The sequence below is a fragment of the Amphiprion ocellaris genome, chromosome 19 (genome assembly GCF_022539595.1).
Source record: "Amphiprion ocellaris isolate individual 3 ecotype Okinawa chromosome 19, ASM2253959v1, whole genome shotgun sequence".
Taxonomy (NCBI): Eukaryota; Metazoa; Chordata; class Actinopteri; family Pomacentridae; genus Amphiprion; species Amphiprion ocellaris.
In genome coordinates this window covers 27,673,837-27,693,795 of record NC_072784.1, presented here as the reverse complement: position 1 = coordinate 27,693,795, position 19,959 = coordinate 27,673,837, and the positions used below count along the sequence as shown (strand labels likewise).

General features: G+C 39.7%; 3 protein-coding genes across 6 annotated transcripts in view; 1 reads left to right on the top strand and 2 right to left on the bottom strand.

Annotated features, from left to right (window-relative positions):
• Window positions 1-4,986, bottom strand: part of clec16a (C-type lectin domain containing 16A) — a 51,012-nt gene extending 46,026 nt beyond the window's left edge. For 2 of the 3 annotated variants that reach the window (XM_023292381.3, XM_055004996.1), the window contains exons 1-4: window positions 4,762-4,986; window positions 3,752-3,880; window positions 2,171-2,304; window positions 694-842 (exon numbers count right to left, since the gene is read on the bottom strand). In XM_023292381.3, the coding sequence (XP_023148149.1) occupies window positions 694-842; window positions 2,171-2,304; window positions 3,752-3,880; window positions 4,762-4,835 (486 nt within the window). In that variant the 5' untranslated portion in view covers window positions 4,836-4,986. The remainder of the gene's footprint in view (window positions 1-693; window positions 843-2,170; window positions 2,305-3,751; window positions 3,881-4,761) is intronic. The other variant, XM_055004997.1, reaches the window with a different exon arrangement.
• Window positions 4,987-5,180: 194 nt separating this feature from the next.
• Window positions 5,181-8,800, top strand: dexi (Dexi homolog (mouse)). Its single transcript, XM_023292384.2, has 3 exons — window positions 5,181-5,321; window positions 5,617-6,169; window positions 6,384-8,800. Exon 2 carries the CDS (start codon window positions 5,744-5,746, stop codon window positions 6,011-6,013), a length of 270 nt encoding a protein of 89 aa, XP_023148152.1. The 5' UTR covers window positions 5,181-5,321; window positions 5,617-5,743; the 3' UTR covers window positions 6,014-6,169; window positions 6,384-8,800.
• Window positions 8,801-11,327: 2,527 nt separating this feature from the next.
• ciita (class II, major histocompatibility complex, transactivator) overlaps window positions 11,328-19,959 on the bottom strand; it is a 29,246-nt gene continuing 20,614 nt past the window's right edge. For both annotated transcript variants that reach the window (XM_055004994.1, XM_055004995.1), the window contains exons 9-22: window positions 19,419-19,469; window positions 19,098-19,211; window positions 18,958-19,017; window positions 18,628-18,845; window positions 16,184-17,511; window positions 15,416-15,952; window positions 13,442-13,621; window positions 13,273-13,344; window positions 13,111-13,191; window positions 12,916-12,999; window positions 12,679-12,762; window positions 12,473-12,556; window positions 12,008-12,091; window positions 11,328-11,916 (exon numbers count right to left, since the gene is read on the bottom strand). In XM_055004994.1, the coding sequence (XP_054860969.1) occupies window positions 11,841-11,916; window positions 12,008-12,091; window positions 12,473-12,556; window positions 12,679-12,762; window positions 12,916-12,999; window positions 13,111-13,191; window positions 13,273-13,344; window positions 13,442-13,621; window positions 15,416-15,952; window positions 16,184-17,511; window positions 18,628-18,845; window positions 18,958-19,017; window positions 19,098-19,211; window positions 19,419-19,469 (3,053 nt within the window). In that variant the 3' untranslated portion in view covers window positions 11,328-11,840. The remainder of the gene's footprint in view (window positions 11,917-12,007; window positions 12,092-12,472; window positions 12,557-12,678; window positions 12,763-12,915; window positions 13,000-13,110; window positions 13,192-13,272; window positions 13,345-13,441; window positions 13,622-15,415; window positions 15,953-16,183; window positions 17,512-18,627; window positions 18,846-18,957; window positions 19,018-19,097; window positions 19,212-19,418; window positions 19,470-19,959) is intronic.

Genomic DNA, 19,959 nt, shown 5'->3' with positions numbered 1-19,959 from the left:
ATACTGTCAGACCTACACAATGAGTCTGGTTTTGGCTTCAGGGTAAAGCTACCATCGACAGTACACCAATAACTTTCCCCAGCACACACAGGCCAATGAAAATACTATAGATACTGCTGAAACAATGAAGAGCAACATTACAAATTATTCAGGTGGTTTCCTTGGTGGTTAACATGCATTGCCACACACACAAACACACTCACACAAATGAATATTTTAAAATAAGGTAAAATAACAGCTCTGAATCTCTTTTAGCCAAATAAAATCTTGTTGTGAACACAGTGGCCACTTTTTAGCATTACTGTAATTAATGAAAAAAACACTGACGCTCATGTGTTTGCATCATTTACTGAAAGAAGCTTGTTGTGGACAAGATCTGCTTCATCACACCATCTGCACAGGAAGCTAATGTTTTGACACAGGAAGCGTGCTGCAAACTAGTAAACAGAGGCAGCTCAAAATGCATGTGACAAATAGATGTTCTAGATTTAAGTTTAACCAATATAATAAGGTGGTGCAACATCAGAAACACACCAATATTCATAGTTTGGATTCTGTTCCATAACTCACACCTTCCTTCCCTCCTCCTACAGAATACACAGTAATAGGTTTTGCCACTGAATTAAAGATCGTCCACCAATCTTATCCTCCCTCTTTCGTTGCTCTCACACTCGCGTCCCTCCGTGGCCTCACCTCATTGTAGAAGAAGTGCACAGTGTGGTTGTTCAGTTTCAGTGACAGGGTCTTGAGGAAGGATATATAGTAAGCCATGATCTCCTCATCTGAGAAGTCAAACTTGTGGACAATAATGGAGTTGACGTGGTTGTTTGACAAGAGATAATCTGCAAGGAGAGGAGAGGAGAGGAGGTTAACTTCATAATCAACTTAATTAGACTTGTTCGAGTGACACACATCTTAGTGGATTTTACAAAGACGGCTTTTTGTAATCTGCTGACATTCTGGCAATTTACCATCAAAAAGCTCAGTGTTTATAGAACAGTGCACCGAGCGGATAGCTTCAATGCACTACTTTCATTTTTGCTTAATCAAATCAGCAGTGAGGTTGGACTCTTGCAGTGAGAGTTGCGTACAGTAAACACGACGAAAGGCTATTTAATTCATTTTTGGCACACTGCAATTACAGCTTTTAAATATCTCCGCAATTCATCTAAATGCAAACCTTACGTTATTTATAGAAAATATCACCTCACTGTAAACCTTGGAATAAATCATCTGTTGAGGTTTTGGTTGCCTAGCAACAAGAAAAAAAATCTGCAGGCTGCTATGCATTGTATGTTTCAACAAAGAATGGCAGTGTAACATGGCTTGCATTCTTTAGCTTACAAAACAGGATAAAAATAGGTACACAACTCGCTGTACACTTGATTGCAATCCAATACAACATTACTGGAATAACAACTACTGCTTTCATCATTCACAGTTTTCTTTTAGTTTTTGATTTATTGGTTGAGGACTAATGTAATCTAATACAATCACAAACAAATAAATAAACCCTTATTTCCAGGTCTAAAATGCATTGTATTCTAACACATTTACAAAATTTTGCCATCTTTAATTACAAGAACTCTACACAGCACAGCCTCAAAATGTACCATCTGCCACCAATCAAACCACTACAGCAGCAGTCTCATAAAACATGCAACAGAATGTCAGTGAAGTGCATGACATCTAATGACGCAGTACGATAGTGTTTTAGCAAATTCAATACCAGTGTCAAATCCACTTTTGAATTACTCCAAATAAAGAGTGATCTCAATCAGAACAACGTTGATGAGATTAAAACAAGTTTAACTGGAACATTCTACCAGCTTAGATCAGGTGATTAGCTGCATCACTACTCCAGGGAAGAACAATACACTGGTATTTCAATCACAAACAGTCTGTGGCTGAATAAAGACATCAGATACAGGAAAAACATTATCCAGGGAACAGTCAAACTAACAATTAACATTAATTAGCTACAACTGATCTCATCTGCTACTGGTGACTTTTTTTATTGCTCATTGTTAACAGAAGAAAAACAGATTAAAAGTGAAAATAGTTAGACCTTGCATCAGATCCAAAACAGAACCAGCTTTTGGAATCCATCCCTTTAACATCATACAGGCATTATTATTTTCAGTCAGTGAATGCAAATGCAAATACTTACACAGGGAAGTCTCATGGCTGATATTTTCAAACAGTATGTTAAGTGTCTGGAGGAGTTGCACACACACGTAGCGTCCGGATTTCTGACGTAGGATGTTCAAGAAGAATGCAAACATGTTCTTCTCCAGAAAGAAGCTGAACATATACAGCAGTGTAGACACAAAGAAATAAAGGAGTCAATTCATGGGGACTTGATGCTAAAATATAATAATCAAGAGAAGAATATTTGTCTTTTGAAGCATCCTGATAGATGGGACACCATATACCCACAATGTCTCAGATATGATTCCAGCTGTTGCATTCATTATATACCAACCTCAAATCCTCACTCTTTTGTCGCAACTAATGAAAGGCAATGAGCCATAATACTAAACTTTGAGAAAAGGAGAATGTGTGTTTGACTGTGATGATTTCTGTGCAGCAGTTTGCTGATGTTTTCTGTGCTCACATATTGCTCATTTTACTCCAAAAAAAGCTTGTGATTAATCATTTGCTGCTCATTGAACCAGATCTTAGATTTGCTATCTCAAGCTATCCTATAAAACACTGCTGTACTTTGCACCATAGAAAGTGAATTCTTTTTGGATAAAGATCATCATTATACTGCCCCATTATGTCTGGATCTCACTTGAACTATCGTGGAAAAACTGCAAACTTAACCAGTCATGTCTATGCTTATTATAAGAGCTTCCTGATTGCACTAACTATTTATGCAAACTCCTCAGTTGCTTTTCTGCTCTTCTTGTTCATGCAAGAAATAGAAGTTACTGAAAACTAAACAAAACACTCTGGTTTCAGGACCTCGAGTCCCTGAAAATGACTAAAATCTTTCTGTGGTTTGAACAGTTGAAGAGTTAAATTAGAATTAGATTCATTTCCGGCTTTTAACTGCATCTTAACTGGATAAATCATTAGGCAATTATCCATTCTGTTTTGCATTACTGGCTCTTTTTTGTTCAGTTTTTGTATAAATACTCACAATAGTACAGATATGAGACTTTCACACGTGTTTCAAAGTTTGCTCATATCAAGATGTTACGAGTTTGTGTAGAGCCAGCCTGACAGGAAGTAAATCAAATGTCTTTGCTACATACTGCAGACAGTTTGCTTAGTATTGAATGACTTGCAGTCAGAAAGAAGCCTGATATTGTGGCTCATTTCTAGCAAAGTTGGCACACAGAGAGATGGCAGAGGCTAAAAAAAAGAGACAGGGTCTTACATGACCTGTAAGCATAAGGGGGAGCAGGATTACTACTGTATTTCAGTTATTAAGTTGGACAAAAGCTTTCAGATTGATCCAAGCACTCCAGATCAGCTGATGAAATGTGACTCTTAAAAATCCACAAGGAGCAATCTTCTGTGACTGACAACAAGGCACTCTTTGAAAATTCACAGTTCATTAGGTTACAAGAGTGCATCTGTTCAAATGTACCACTGCAAGATTATAAAAGAGCATGTCAGCAAATCTTCATTATATGAAGAGAGATTAAGTGATTATGAAGCTGTTACTTTGGCTGACTATGCTGGAGTCACATCTGCATATTTAGAGCTAGGGGTGATAGAAGCAATAAATGGGACTTACTCAAACACAGAGCTGTCATTCTGGTCTCCCCAGATGAGGATCTCTGTGATGGAGCGGATGGTCTCCACAAGGAGGTTTCGGTTGTGGTCTGTTACTGTGGTGTTTTTGGTCAGAACATGGTACATATACCTGATACAGAAACATAAACGGAAAATGTGGAAGGAAGCGGAAAAAGCACAGTTCTGCTTACATTTTTAAAATATGCACAAATACATGCTCCAACTTCACAGTACAAAAGCAGCTGTGGAAGCTGTTCCACACAACTAAATAATAAACTCAACACTGGCTGATTTTACCGGGCGATGATTTGTCTGACCTAAAAATAAACGAATGATGTGGCTATAAAACTCATCTGGATATAAAAGGTTATTGCTACAGGCCTACAGATGGCTTGTAATTTGGAGGCAATATTGTGTCCAAACAGTTGTGTACTAAGCACCAAATTAAACACCTGTGTACGCCACACCAAAGGTTTCACTTACTCTGCCTGATTGCTCTGAATCGCATAGGCATATGCATACTGAACATGATTGATATCTACACTTCTTGTTCATTTGATGCACCTGTTGGGGTGGGACGACTTTGAGTTATGCTATTCAGATTAGTTAATGGACTCTTGTAAGCCCAGTAATTTCCAGCCTCGGTCTAATCAGCCTGAAACACTGAAAGCACTTGTGCAGAACATTTCATTTCGGATGCACAGGCTTTTAGCTAATATGGACATTTAGACAATAGTCGATGTTAGCTAACTGGCTGAATTGTCCAAACTATTACAACAATGTCAAATCAGTTGTAGGGTACAGCAAGTACAAGCTAGTTCATAAATTATCTACTTTGCCAAACATAATAAAAACGACACAGCAAACACAGATAACTTTATTAGCTGACTGGACATCTATACGAATACTTAGCTGCTATTATTTTAGGTGTCTATAAGTGGACTAATGGTAACGCTGGCAATCGTGTGATTATTGAGGCTAACGTTAGCCTATCCAGTGCTAACTACTCACTTCAAATGGTCCAAGGAGTGAATGTTTTTCGTTTTTCCCTGCCCTCCAACCCAGCTCCGTGACCGGCCAAACATATTTGCAGTTTTCGGGGTGCTGCTGTTTTTGCCAGGCGCGTTATTTTGCTAATGTTAGCGTCCGCATCTATCCATTACACCCACTTTCCCGTACAGATAGCTACTTAGCAAACAGAGGGTGATAGGCGGCGATGGCAGCACCGAAGGGTCATTGCGTAACAGCTTCAATAGCTGGGCTCTTTGGAAGTTGTAGTTTTTCCGCCTCGACAGCGACTTTACATAATGAAGAAAATACTACAACGCCAACTTCCTGTGTTGTCAGTGACGGTTTAAACACGCGACGAGGTACCACTATACTGATTGACACCTCAACAGCCAATCAGAGCTGAACCTGCCGGTCGGTGAGCCAATCACGTACAAGAGGCTTCAAATGTCGTTTTGTGGTCGGGACTGTTTTGATGCAGTTGGCAAAAATGTGAGAGGGGACGTTTGGCTCTAAGAACATCGTCAGAAGCGTGGATTTTTATCCATGTCGTTTGTTTCCCGGTACGAATGTGAATATATGAAAACTACAATACTTTTCTTGTCGAACTGTTCGTGTTTGCTTCGGCTAGCGTTGCATGCTACTGTTTTTAGCCCTAGCCAGCTGGCACGGCGTGAATTCCGCAAAGCCAAGGAACCAATGTCAAGAATGCGTCGAGCTCGCTAACATGACATTTTAAATACTGTCCGTCGGTTATTAATAGCTATGCTGTTTCGTCTACCTGCTTTTCTTTCAATTTCTTCAGGACCGTACAGATAAAGTACGACTTAAAAGGCTTCCTCTGAATCACTGTTGCAGGTCAGGACGAGCCGAAATGGATTCCCCGGTCCCATCACCCGACACAGGGTTCTAGCGGTGACAACAGCTGCTCCATCCTGGCACCACGCAAACACAAGAACCCGAACAGTGGCTGTTTTTCTTTTCTATGACAGACCCAATTTATGCCCAGCTAGATTCGGTGGAATCGCTCTTGGACGAACTCCCATATATGTTTTATCTGGGCCTGTTCTTTGTGAACGTCCTGATCCTCTACTATGCCTTTCTGATGGAGTACATCGTCCTGAATGTGGGGATAGTGTTCCTGCCTGAGGACATGGACCAGGCGCTGGTGGACCTCGGGGTGCTGTCCGACCCGGCCTCTGTCCCCTACGACACGGACACGGAGCTGGATGTGTTTGAGGGGTATCTGGAGTGACAAGACGGTGCTGAAGGACGAAAAGAAAGTTCAGGAGGTGATGATGACGATGCACAGGTGTGGTGTGAACTCTCCCTGGTCAGCGATGGTGACAAGAAATGTCTCAAAGCGGATGTTGTTGCAGCCTTTTCCTCACAGAGACATATCAGTCAAAAAGTAAGTAGAACTCAAGAAATTCCGTCTTTATAAAGGGGTTTGTTTCTGGAAAATGCTCAGGCCTTACCTTGGGGTCATAGAACTTTGAAATCTGTATTTTCAGGGAGATTCTTAAGACTTTAAGCACAAGTTGTACACAAACTCACCTTTATTGTGCAATATTTTGAGGTAATTTATTAGAAGTGTTCATTCACAATTGTGTCCATGTTTATAGGTTGTCTCGGCTCAAAGGAAGGTAGCCTGAGAGAGAGATTCCACACCACCATCCATATGATCAGCGAGTGCCCCATGAATGGAGGGCTTGCACTGGATCAGCTGTCAGCGTGTTGTCAGTCAAATAGCAGTCGACTCTGACTGGACACCAGGAGGTTCAAACTGGCATCTGTGAGACGTACTTTGGACACTGCAGCATTGAGAGAAGAAAAGGAAGCACAATGTGCTGCAGGTGGAGAGAAGAGAGACAGCTGTTCCCTTTGGAAGAAGAGTTAATGTCATTCACACACAGCAGCCTGGCATTTACACCGAATAATTATCTATGCTATGCAGGACCTGGTAGTTAATTCTACAAGCAAATAAGTTGAAACCTGCCGCTTGACTCACAGTGTGATGTCCTACGCAGTGAGACATCTCAGAAGAACTGGCAAAGTGCAGGAAAACCGTGTCCATTGTCAACCTGTTGTATACTTAATCCCTCACAGAGCAACTTGTTTTAACAGTTTGTCTTTTAGTTGTGAGTACAGAATCTGTTTTGCATTCTTAAGGCTTAATTTAAAATGTGTCTTTTGAGGTCATCCATACTGTATCTCTGCATCAGGGATGTACACTCTCAGGAGCACAGTTAGGAACTCTGGGCGCACTGACAAGACATAACACTGACACTGGACGTAGGCTGTGAAGAAACATTAAAGTATCCAGGAACAGATATTTCTTTGATACAGTATGTCTGTTTAATCTATGTCTGCATTAACAATTAGGAAATGAAAATGTAGCTTTCCACAAAAGTTAACAGGAGTAGATTAAATATGACGACGCGTCAAAACTCATGAAAGAAAACCTCAAAAAAGTGTTTTAGATTTTGCCACATCATTCTATTTGTTGCACAGTTTTGTTTTTATGATGACTTGGAGAGACATAGACCAGACTCAGTGCATGATATAAACTGTGTTTTTAAAGAATTTGGTTTAGTTGTCAGGGTTCTGTTTTATTGCGCTTCCTGCTGTTTACGTTGTTACAGATTTAGAATCCTTTTCATCAAGTGTACGTTCTTGACAGCAATAATAAACTGGATTCAAGCAGTGGGGCAGTTGGATAGCTATACGAATGAGACTGTTCACAGAATTAGGTAAATATTTCATCCGTGTGCTTGCATTGATTGTGGATGGGTGGAAAGGTACAGTCTGTAAAGGGATAGAAAGATTTATGAGACATTTGTAAGCTTTGAAAATGCTGTAAATCTGAGAAGAGCACTTAGAGCCCAGCTAATTAACGAAATATTGATTTTTTTGAGGCAATACAGAAGAACCAGTATTTTCTTATACAGTAACTGTCTGATTAAATTCACACATCTTGCATGATAATCATTACACTGTGGTGGTTGTCAACCAAAATACCTGAAGCCATAGATACAGATAACATTTCAAAATCTTTGTACATGCATGTTTCACCCTGTAAACAAGCTTTAGTGCAGAATTTCATTGTTGTAACTGAACAAACAGTACATTCTGCTAGACAACCTCTCACCAAGATGGCTCTGCTTTACCATACTGACTGTTCAGATGTCATTTCGAGCAACACTTTGCCTCATCAGCTCAAATGGTTTGCTAAATGTCACTAGATAATTATCCACAGGCACACCAAGTATTGACTTCAAGTGAAAAAGTCGTGTTGGAACTCAAGAACATGGATGTAAAAAGGAAAATCACATCTTATTATAAGGCTGTTCAACCAATATGGAGCATTGACAGCTGAGACCACATTCTGTTTTATTTTTGGATTAAGGCTGCCACTGAGAAATGTTTTTGTTTAGAGTTGTATGTATAAATCAGTTTATCCGGATTTTAATTTTTTGGAATTGTAAAACCCACAGGATGCTAAAACTCAGGATGCTAATATTCATTAAATATTGTAAAATATGTTTGTACGGAATTTGATCACAAAGTAGTTCAATCAATACCAGCTAAGGGCTTTGTGTAGATGAACACGAAATGGACCATTATGGTTAATCAATATTTGATCATGCTGGAAATGTAATATGTGTTTTGTTTTTTTTTTAACTAAAGGTCAATGTCAGTACAACAAGTTGGGCAATTCAAGTACAAAAATCGCTCCTCACAATGAAATCAGTGGCAAGTGAAGCCATTTCATGGGGAAGATCCAAATTTTATGTAAAACTGGTTATAAATCAGTGATGTTAGTGGCTGTTAAAAGACTGTGTCATTTCCCAGGTATGATACCACACTGTGCTGGTCAATATCTGATCAATTCCGCTCACGATATCATCAACATACGACCTAAACGCATTGTCATTCCGCCACATCTGCCTCTTTGCAGACACGCACATGCTCTAATAAGCTATGGATTGCAACAGAGTTTTATTTTCCAGTGTATTTAATAAACTTTGAGTGAATGCCAGCTTTTAGCCTCTAATTTTTAACTCACTTTAGATGCCTGTGGATTTGATAAAGTGTTCATGTCTGAATGTTGTGCTCTTTTGGTGCCATGTGACATTTCATCCACAAGAGAGAGTTATTGCACCAGAGAACAGCAGAAGTCTGTTGGAATGCTTTGATGGCACCAGTGTTTGGTAAAAGAAATCCTGAACAGAGTTGAGCGTTCACATTTGTCCCATTCTGCAATGCTGGGAATGTCTGTAGCTAACAGCTTACACTACCGGGTGTGTCCTGATGTGACACACTAAAACAGTCTGCTGATCCAAGACCGAGGAGTCCTGCAGCTGGATGTAGAACTACTTGATACGTGGTCAAGTACAGAATGTTCCCTTTCTGTTTGCTGAGATTAAAGCCTGGTCCCGTTACACACTAACCTTCATCATTCTAATATATTTAATATACAAGGATCACTGGTCCCTGAGGACCCCAGGAATACAATATTCTAAGAAGCAAGCATCACTGCAAAACCTTTTCTTATTTCTTGTTTTAAAAAAAAAACAAAAAAAAAAACAGTTATACAATTAATGGAATCTAATTAACTTGTATATTGTGAAAAATGGAAACAGATACACTACAGTTTGAAAGTTTAGGGTAGCTTAGAAATGTCCTTATTTTTTTCAATGAAGATAACATGAAATTAATCAGAAATACCGTCTAGACATTGTTGATGTGGTAAATGACTATTCTTGCTGGAAACGGCTGATTTTTAATGGAATATCTCCATAGAGGTGCAGAGGAACATTTCCAGCAACCATCACTCCTGTGTTCTAATGCTACATTGTGTTAGCTAATGGTGTTGAAAGGCTAATTAATGATTAGAAAACCCTTGTGCAGTTATGTTAGCACATGAATAAAAGTAAGTTTTCATGGAAAACATGAAATTGTCTGAGTGATCTCAAACTTAGTGTACGTTTCTTCAGTACAAATTTCAGCTTGAACACAACACAGAAATTAAAAGCCTATTTCCCATCCATTGATTATGGTTTAATTTCCTTTAAAGTAAATTTTTTTTCAGCAATGCCAAATCTGCTAATGTTGATCTGCTTGAAGTTGCTTAATAAATGAACACTGATGCCATCAAAAGCTATCTTACAGAGATATATTCTGGACTTAACGCAGCCAAACACATCCTTAAGTTTTGAGAAACAGAGCCAATCTCAAATCTTATTTTTTTGCACGCCTTCTTACCTCCTCCCTTTCCAACCTCAAAGAGGTTCATGCTTTGTCTCACACTCCCACCATATCCTGACCTTGCCCTGACGGCATGTCAGTCAAATGCACAATGCACTGTTTTAGCCCTGTCCTGTATAATAGAATATACAGATTTAATCTGATTGCCGTAAAACATTTTATTATGAAAGTATTTATAGCATATTTGACTTTAGACACCATCATATTTTAGGAAGAACAGTATTTCGAGTCATTGACAGAGCACCCTTCACAGAAGTGTGTGATCCTGCAAATTATAGCCCATTCAAAAAGGAAATCAGTAAATAGTTCTGTTTATTAAAACTGCATAGGGTGAATGAAGTACTTTTGACTGGGGTCTCCTAGAATCACAAAAATTTAGTTTTTGGGCAGAAAAAAAGGGGAAAGGGAGGTTAACCAATTTTTTTGTTGTTGTTTATTTATTTTTTTTGTTATGTTGGTAATTACTCCACCAAGTAGTTATGTGATGATTGTCGTTGGTTTGTCTATCTGTCTGTCTGTTAGCAACATTATTCAAAAATGGAGACCGATAACAGATTTGGATGAAATTTTCAGGAAAGGGCAGAAATGACACAAGGACCAACTGATTAGATTTTGCCAGTGATGCGGCTTATAGTCTGGATCCATGGATTTGTTAAAGATTTCTGTATCATTGCGACATAGTGGCACTGCGTCACTGTAACGATGACTAGAAGTGAACACTACGCCAGCTGTCTGCTGACGATCACATGACCATGATCCTACTACAAATCCACTGCTGCGGACTGATTGGGACTTATCTGACCAAAATGACACAAGGAACAATTGATTTAATTGTGGGGGTGTTTCTAAGTCCCATCAATTCCCACCGCCTGCTCCACATTTAGGTCACACCATTCGGTATCAGTATATAACGTACACATGAATAACACACCTGTGCTCAGCACGAGGTCATTTTTTTTGTGGTACATCTGTATTAAATGGCCACATTCTATGTTGCTGTGATTTCTGATCATCAGTAATAAACAAATGCTGCATTTCTACAAAAAAGGACTGCATTTCTGACAATGCCACATGGCAGAATGCACAGCCTTGGTGGAGGACTGCGCTCTCTGCTGAGTGCTTTTCTTGTTATACTTGTAATTCCATTCTAGGAACAGTTCATGAATTTTCCATATAAAATGTAATTTTTTGTTTTACAAGGCACATAGGAGTAACATGTTAAACTACAAAGAGTTACAGACACCAAGGTACTGGTAAAGGTCAGTTTGCATCAAAATAAAGAACAGAAACCTGCAGAGAAGGAAGTGAAATGGAGTTTTTATTAAACTCATGAACTCAAGAAGCACAACACGATGTCAAACAAGAAAATAGAAAACACACATGTAGTTTACAGACACAGAAAGTGCAAACAAAAATACTGTTTTTGTCACAAGAAAAGTCAAATGCAGAACAAAGGACTTTTTAGGTAATGACAAAAATATGGAAAAATCTATGTACAATAGGTACAGATTAACCTTAAACATCAGACAAATAGTGCAAATTTGCTTAAAAGTGCCACCACGCACCTATGCATAGATGAAATACATATTTTGCTGCAAATGTATCAATTACAGCATCAGAAACAAGGCAGATGAAGCTGCAAATAAGTTATTTGTTGTAGTGCAATCACTTTCTAATGCTCCCTGATTGTCAGTTTCTCATATGCATACAGGTTTTGGAAAATGTATTGTGTGGTGTAAACGCATTCAGTATGCTTAGGATACATGTTCAAATAAGTTCATAGGCTTGCAGACAAGAGGTTTTATGTTATTCTAATTCAATAGAATCCGACTGTCCTGATGCTGAAGCCTCTCAAAAACTCCGTATGGAATACATTGGTTCCACATCCTGCAATGAGATGAGACAAAACAAGGTAAGAAAAAAAGAACACACAACTGGAAGAAGACATAATACGAAGTAACATGACATGAAAGCTCACCTCAAAGTCTTCATTTCATTGCAGTTTCTCAGACTGGCTCCCAAACTCTCCACTCCAACATCTGTTAGCTTGTTGTAACTCACACTGTCAGACAGAATTGAGACAGAATAAGACTTCAGATGGGTTTTCAGTGCATCTCTACTGAAGTCCAACATATCCAGCATATCAAGGAATATGGAACAATACATCAACTGTGAATTAAAATCTTCCATCATAAACTGTTTCTTCTGCTGATGCATGGTTCAGATTTTTGTTGTTGCATGCTCAAAATCACATTTTGTTTGATTCTTTTTCAAATATATAAAACATGTAGCCTATGTGTAAATTAAACGTATGTTTCATCGACAGCTGTTGTGTTTTGTGCTGGGATACATATAAAGTCACAACAACTTTTCTACATTGTGTCAGACAAACACACATATATACATGTATATACAGATGCAATAAAAAAATGAGTTCTCTTACTCAAGATCAGTGAGGGAGGCCATCTGTGGGAGGACAGCTGCTAAGCTCTCTGCCCCTTCATCAGAAATCACATTGCTGTAAAGGCTGGAAAAAACAAAGAGAGGGAGAGGGAAGTGAAATCATGTGGGTTTACAGTTTGTGCCTTTTATGGGTGGTGTTGTGCAGGGGTGTACGTGTGTGTGTGTGTGTGTGTGCACATTATATACCTTAAACAGTGCAGTTTGGGCAAATCCTTCAGTGTGGCTGTCAGTTTCTTGACTCCCTGGTCTCCTATGCAGTTCTGTGACAGACTGGAAACCAGAAAGAGAAAATACAAACTTAGAAGATGATGCTACTTTACAAAATACATGGCTTTTTTTTTTTTTTTTTTTTTGCGCCATGAGTTGAAATAGTTTGCTTTTTAAACAGAATAAAGTATCAGAATGGGGTCAGCATGCACTCACTTTAGTTTCTCCAGGGAACAGAGGGAAGTTAATGCATTAGCCAGGTTCTCTGCTTCTCTGTCCCCGATCTTACAGTTCTCTAGACTGAAAGAGAACATACAGAGAAGCTGTCAGATAGGAGAAGCACATGCAGTCTCATAAACACAGAAAATAATGCAATAGGAGACAACCAGGAATAAAGATGCATATACATACTCCAAGTGTTGTAGGTTGGGTAGCCCTGGCAGGAGCTCCCATAGCTTAGGAAGAGCCAGGGGACCCTTCTCTGGACCGAGCCTAGAGGAAAAGGCAATGTCATCATCATCGTCATCATTGTCACTGTCTTTATCATTATCATCGAATGCCAGAGCTACTCACTCAAACTCCAGCTTGTGCAGCTGTTTGACTGCAGGCACCCCCTCTGCCAGGATAGACTCTGATTGGCTGGAACTGCAGTTCAGCATAACATCCATTTCAATAACAAGACCGCTAATGCTAGTATGTAGTAAAGTATATCTGAATGCACTTGTGTATGTGTGTGCATTACCTGTTTGAGAGCCTCTTGTGCACGTGTATCTTCACCAGCTTTTCCAGGTGCTCAATGTGACACACCTGTGTGGCTCTCAGAGGATGGATCTTAAATGTGGACACTGCCCCTTGTAGGAGCCCCGTTTCACCAGCCTGCTCCAGCTGCTCCCAGAGGGCGACGACGTCAGCAATGCATGCCCTAAGAGACACACAAAGAGGGTTGTTTTTTTTACACTGGTTTCACTGGATGATATAGAACATTGATGGAGACCAAAACACAAAAGCAGGCTTGGCAGTTTTGCCAGTGACTTCCAAATAGTGTAATGTTAGCTCCACTAATTGCATGAAAACACTGTCTCTGACTGACTTTTAATGTCCAGCTCCAGTTTCCATAAATATATCCAGACATAAATAAACATTCAAAACTAAAGTTGCAGGTTCTATGTAAAATATCAGCATCTTCTCCAGCAGATGATCTATATAAAAGACATGTGTATGAAAGGTGCTCTTGTATAGCAGAGTAATTAATTATAGCATTGCATTTATGCTTTTTTAAAATATCTTCTCTCTGCCCTATCTGGCTGCTTGTATGTTTTCATGTTTATAAGTACAAGGATACACACTCTCATGATGAGGACGAACGTAACACTGTCTTCTGTAAGACAGGGTCTGGGTTGTTCAAAACTACACTTTCTTAACTCCAACAAACCTTTTTCAAAGTAGCCATTTTCACATGAAATGGTTAAACACAGGTGTTACTGATCACATTATTGAAAGTTGTGTTGTAATTAGGTATGGGACCTTAATTAATGTAATTTGCAACACCTGTACCCACCTCATGTGTCATATAAAAATAGCCAATGTGAAAAACGTCAGTGTTGAGCTATCACTAAACTCTAGAGGCATCCAGGATAGTCTTCCACAAAGTGTTCATTTTGTGTTTATTATTATACGATCCTCAGTCTTGGGACTCTCTGTAAACTCTCTCTAAATGGACATGCTCACGACTGAAACTTCCAAATGGGTGCCAAAAGCAAGACAACCCCAGAGCCTTTGATTTCTACCGTGAAGGGATCCCATGGCTCTGTTTTTTTTATAGAAAGCATTTTGCTGCATAGTTTGGGCCCACTTGTCCAACCAAACTAAACATTTTCAGGAGATTTTGGAATGATGTGCCACAGAATATTTTCCACCACCATCACAAAAACACCAAATGCGGGAAAATCTTTTGGAAGAATGGTGCTGCAGTAGAGTTCCAGAGATGCGTTTCCCAATGCCAAGACAAGTTATAGTTGTTCTGGCAGGGACTTTTTATGTTGGCCTTTCCTTTAATTTGTCACTGAATATATGTTAGAACAGATGAACTTACACTTCAGTCCTTTCATTGCACTTTTAGTCGTGTTCTTGGTTTTAGAAAGGCTACAAAAAGACAACACAACCCTTTAAAGCTTCAGACACTGACACAACCCATTTAGAACAGGGCTAAAACCAGTTAGAGGTCAGAGTAAAATTGGACATATGTGAAACTTTTTCAAATTTGCTGAAAAGGGACGCAATGTGGGACCTTTAAACATCTTAAATGCTGCACATGAATCTGAATGTGCAGCATTTTTCATATCTTAATCTTTTGCACAAGACAGTCAGTGCTGTTTTCAAACTGCTGCTATACTATTTTAACCGCTGATATATTGCTTTTTATTTATATTACTTTAAAATGCTTACAATGTATATAGTGTGATATTTTACACACATATTTTTTGAATTAAATTTTACCAGTCTGATGGCAAACAAATGCACAGAAATTTCATTCAAATGTGCACCAACTAGTGTGTGTTATGAATGTCAGTCAAGTGGCTATTCTATTCTATAGCCTTGCCTATTAGGTCTGCAGACCCACCTTAATAGGAATGGCATGGTGTGATTGGATTATTGGTGTTTTGGGGAGGGGTTTAGCAAACAAACCAAATACCAAACAGCTTTTAGAATACACTACCTGTATGTGTTGATGTTGTTGAGGCCCACAAGAGCTCTGAGTCCACAGATCTGTATCAGAGAGTTCTCCAGATCCAAACAGAAGCTTCTACCTTCAGCTCCACCTCGTTCAACAGCGTTTTGTACCGTGAACACATCTGGTGGACTGAGTGGAACTCCCTGAAACGTCAGGAACTCCGGAAGATTCACTGCCAGGTGAGTCACCAGTTGCGTGCTGCCACTGTTTCTGCTACTTTCATCACTCGTGTGACTCGCTTCATAAACACAATGGCAGGCCTCTAGAACCTGGGAGGGGCTCAGGTCACTGTAGGAGAGATCTTCCAGGTGTTTAATTACTGAAGCCTGCTTGCTGACCACCACATCTCTGAGGGTTCTCTCTGAGTGTAAGTGAAGCCTCTGCAGTTCCGTCCTGTTGTGGAACAGGAGGCCGACGACGAATCGCTGAGTGAGCTCGAGCTCCTCCCTTTGAGGCCGCCGGCGGCCCTTTGCACCTAATTGGAAAGGGAGGGTCTGGAGAAAGGTCCGATCTGTCACAGTTCTAGGAAACAGAAAGTGAGAGTTGGTCAGGGAATTGCAGAGACGCCAGTGGACTGAAAATGAAACGGGATTGAGACTCTTTCATTTTTAATCAAACAACACACTATAGACAGCAGATATGACGGCTGAAAGTTATTTAGTCTGCATCAAGGCCTGTCTGCTACATTTTATTTATTTATTTGTCATGGTATCCAATTATTTTCTAAAGAATCAGTAAACTGTTTATTGTTACCTTGACAAAGACAAATGGACCGCTGCCATGTAACTCTGAAGGAAAGGGTTCGCCCACAACAGAATGAGGTCATCATCAACATCAACGTCTGTGCTCCCTCTGTTTCCCTTTTCTTCTCCCATCTCATGTTTGTCTCCTCTTCCTCCTCCCTCACTCTCACTGTTTGAGACTAATGGCCTTTTCCTGAGGTGATGACAGAGAATGAGTCCCATCCTAAGGCCAAATGCCTTGAGTTTACTGGGCACAGCTCGCCCTGTTGGAAGGATGGAAGAGTTTGATTTGACCCCTTCCCAGGCCAAAGAACTCAGCTGGGACAGCAACTCTCCTTCTTCTGTTCTATCTGCTCCCTCAACATCATTCTTCATCTCCTCATCCACTTCGTCTACCTGGGTCTTTTTTGTCCTCATTGATCTTCGGCTGCCAGAGGAAGTGCGCTGCTGTTTTCTGGACTTTTTCTGATTGCTTCCGTCACACTTCTTCACTTGACAGCTATTTAAGATTTGTGTCTTATCTTGTACGGATTGCCCTGGTGTTTGTGTTTGGGCTTCAGCACATGCGTTCTTCCTCTCTTTTTCCATTTTCAGACAGAGCACTTGATGACAGAGCCCAGTTAAAGTTCTTGGTAGGACCTCCAAACTTGCACACTGTTCCAAAACCAAGCACACCAGCCGACATAGTCCGGGGTTCCAGCACAGGAGACGGAGGTAGCTGCTGCTTTTCAAGCAGTCCAGGGCAGATGCTCTGAGGGCAGGATCAGTGAAGTACTGGGTCAAATATGTCTCTACATTTGTTGAGGTGAAGCCACACATCTCCAGAAGACTGTCTGTGCGCCGAAGTACCTGGAGGGCAGAGCCTCTGGGGCGGGTGGAGAGTAGAAGAGTGCAGCCTGGAAGCAGAACCCTCTGAAGGATGGCAGAGTATAACTGCTTTACTGCGAAGGTCTGTGCCTTACTATCTTTCAGCAGGGATGTCACCAAGTCTTTTTCTTGAGTCTGGAGTAGCATCTCATACTCTCGCAACTCGTTAAACCCGTCAAAAATGATGAGAACGCGTTTAGGGGCTGCAAGGATTTGAGTGAACACTGCCTCTGGGTCCATGCAGGAAGGAGCATAGGAGGAGAGGTTGAGTAGGAGTGTCTGAAGGCTGAAGATGGGCTCCGTCAAAGAGAGTTGTTTGCCGTCCAATAAGAAGACAAAGTCAAACTGGGGGAGGCAGTCTCTGGACCAGTCAAGACACAGCTTCTTAATCAGACTAGTTTTTCCCATGCCAGCGTTGCCAAGTAGCAAAATGTAGCGTTTGTCTTTGTCTCCGTTTGAGCCTCCAAAGATCTGAGTGGAGAAGGATAAAATATAGCAATCATGAGTTTCACAAGTCAAATAAACAAGCACATGCATAGTATTAAAGTGGTCAAAGATATGAAATTTGGTTGTGTACAAATAACATAATAATCGATGAATACTGTTTTTGTTGTTGTTTAACCCTCTGAACTCCAAGCAATGTTTGTGTACTTCTAGCTTCTGCTACATTTTTACTCAATGGTCCCATTTTTCACTGCAACATAAAGTCTTGCATCTCTATTGTTTCATGTCATAAAAAATAAAAAAACATAAAAATAAATATTTCTTTTATTTATTTTAATAAAATGTGCAACATTTATATTCCAGGTGCCCACTGGTGTTATCGACATTGGAAAAGAAATGGCAGTTCTTCAGAAAATGCATATTTTACTATATTTAAGAAGCTTTATTGTCATTTTGTGAACAAGTTAAAAATAACTGTTTTAATTGTTTCCATACTTGTCTCTTATCTTCTCTGTGTAGACACAGCCTGCAGTTAAACCCGGTTTTAGCTTTAAAGTCGCTGAAGTTTTGTCATTTGGCTTAGTCACAGCTGAGTGACCAACAGTCAAACAAAGGAGGAGAGATTGAGTGTAACTTATTTTATATTTACTTACTTGAATATATAAAGTAAGCTATGACTTTACAGCTGCATCAATGAGGTCGGAACCTTATATTTTATTATTATTATTATTTTTTTTTTACAGATTCTGTTTAGAGCAAATGGTGTATTTTTTGGCAAATAATTAATTGAGACATGAAGTACAAAGTAATTTTGATGAAATATCACAATTTTCAGCTTTATTTGGTTAAGTATCCAGCATTTCACAGGTGACTAATTTAAAGACATTCTGACAGTTGAAAATCTGATGATTCCTTCTGTTTTTGTAATTTCTGGCTCTGATAAATGGTGTCATTGGATGATATCTTTAAGAAAATATGTCTTTCACAATCATGGTTTGTGGGGTTCGGAGGATTAATTTTAAGTTGTCCAATAAAAGTCATAGCATTGGCGTCATCACATGTTCTTTCAAACTTCACAACCCCTCATCCAAATGACCCAACTCGATGTGATCAGTCTACAGCTCGTTCCATAGACACTCTTACCTGACTCTGTCCCAGCAAGCTTTTTTGCCGATCTGTATCTCCCATGATAACCAACTCCTTTTCCAGGCACTTGTTTGTGTTTTTGCCAGAGCGCAGAGCCTCTCTTTGGCTCACTTGCACATCTACGTAATGCGAGGTCAGGCTGATACCTGTTTCCATATCCTGGCAGACTTGATTCATGTGGGCTTTGGCTTCCTGAATGTAGTCATTTACGCCTTCTGAAGAACAAATACAAAGGACTTTCCAGCTGCTTCTCCACAAAACATGAGGTTTTTTCAGGAAATTGTAGATAAAATATAAATAGAGGCTTCAAAGCATGTGGTAACTTACGTGGAATATCGGGAACAGTGGGAGACTGAGGAGGAGGCGATTCCTTACATTGGGACATCTCTGAAGCACAACAAATCATGATGTTTGAAACATGTCAATAACTCCATGGGGGGAAAATAAGACAGATAATTAATGCTCACCAATACTGGGGGAAAGAGGTGATGCACAGGGAGGACACATGGCTTTGCTAGCACTGTCTGACAGAGAACCTGTTGGGGATGAACTCATTTGGACTGGCGCCACTGCACCGCCCACTACAAACACAAAGGAAAAAATAATAGTAAACCATTAAAAAAAAAAAAATTTGCATTCAAGCACAGCAGTTGTTGAAGAATAGTTTCCAAAAGCAAAATTGGATCGGTGGAACCATAACTAACAAACCACTGTCGGAGTAAGATCCCCACTCATGTGCACATGTAAACAGACTCCTGCGAACACAGATTATTGAGTTTTTTGCTCACCTGGGGACAGTGGTGGCAGCCGGCGTTTGCATGGTGGCGAGGTAGCAGGAACTATATTAGAAACAGGGGTAAGAGTATAAACTGCCGATGCAATATGCTCAATAGACATCAAATAATAAATAAAACTGATATACATTTAAGACAATAAAACAAGAAATTGACTGAAACAACAGGCTAAATAATGTATTAAGATGGAAACAGACATTAGCTGGAAGAAGCTGAATATGTAGAGTTATTTTGGCATCAAAAATATGTTTATGTACACTATCAGTCAAAATGAGAAATGTGTCCAAACTTTTGACTGGCAGTGTATATGAAAAGTTTCTCATTTATTTCAGGTATTTTACATGCACACACATATGTTTATATTATAGATCTGTGGTTGCTAATCACAGCCGTATCAAAGCCAAACTTTTCTGATTTTTTTTAGGGCAGTCAGAACTGTATATCATCTGACTCCTCTTTCATTTCCTCAACACAGTCTCTTAGCCACAACAAAAACTGAACACCATAAGCTTCACAGACATTACTTTTCTCAGGG

Bases quoted from the DNA above. Each gene is read 5' to 3' on its own strand.
- dexi (XM_023292384.2), top strand. From the start codon at position 5,744: ATGACAGACCCAATTTATGCCCAGCTAGATTCGGTGGAATCGCTCTTG.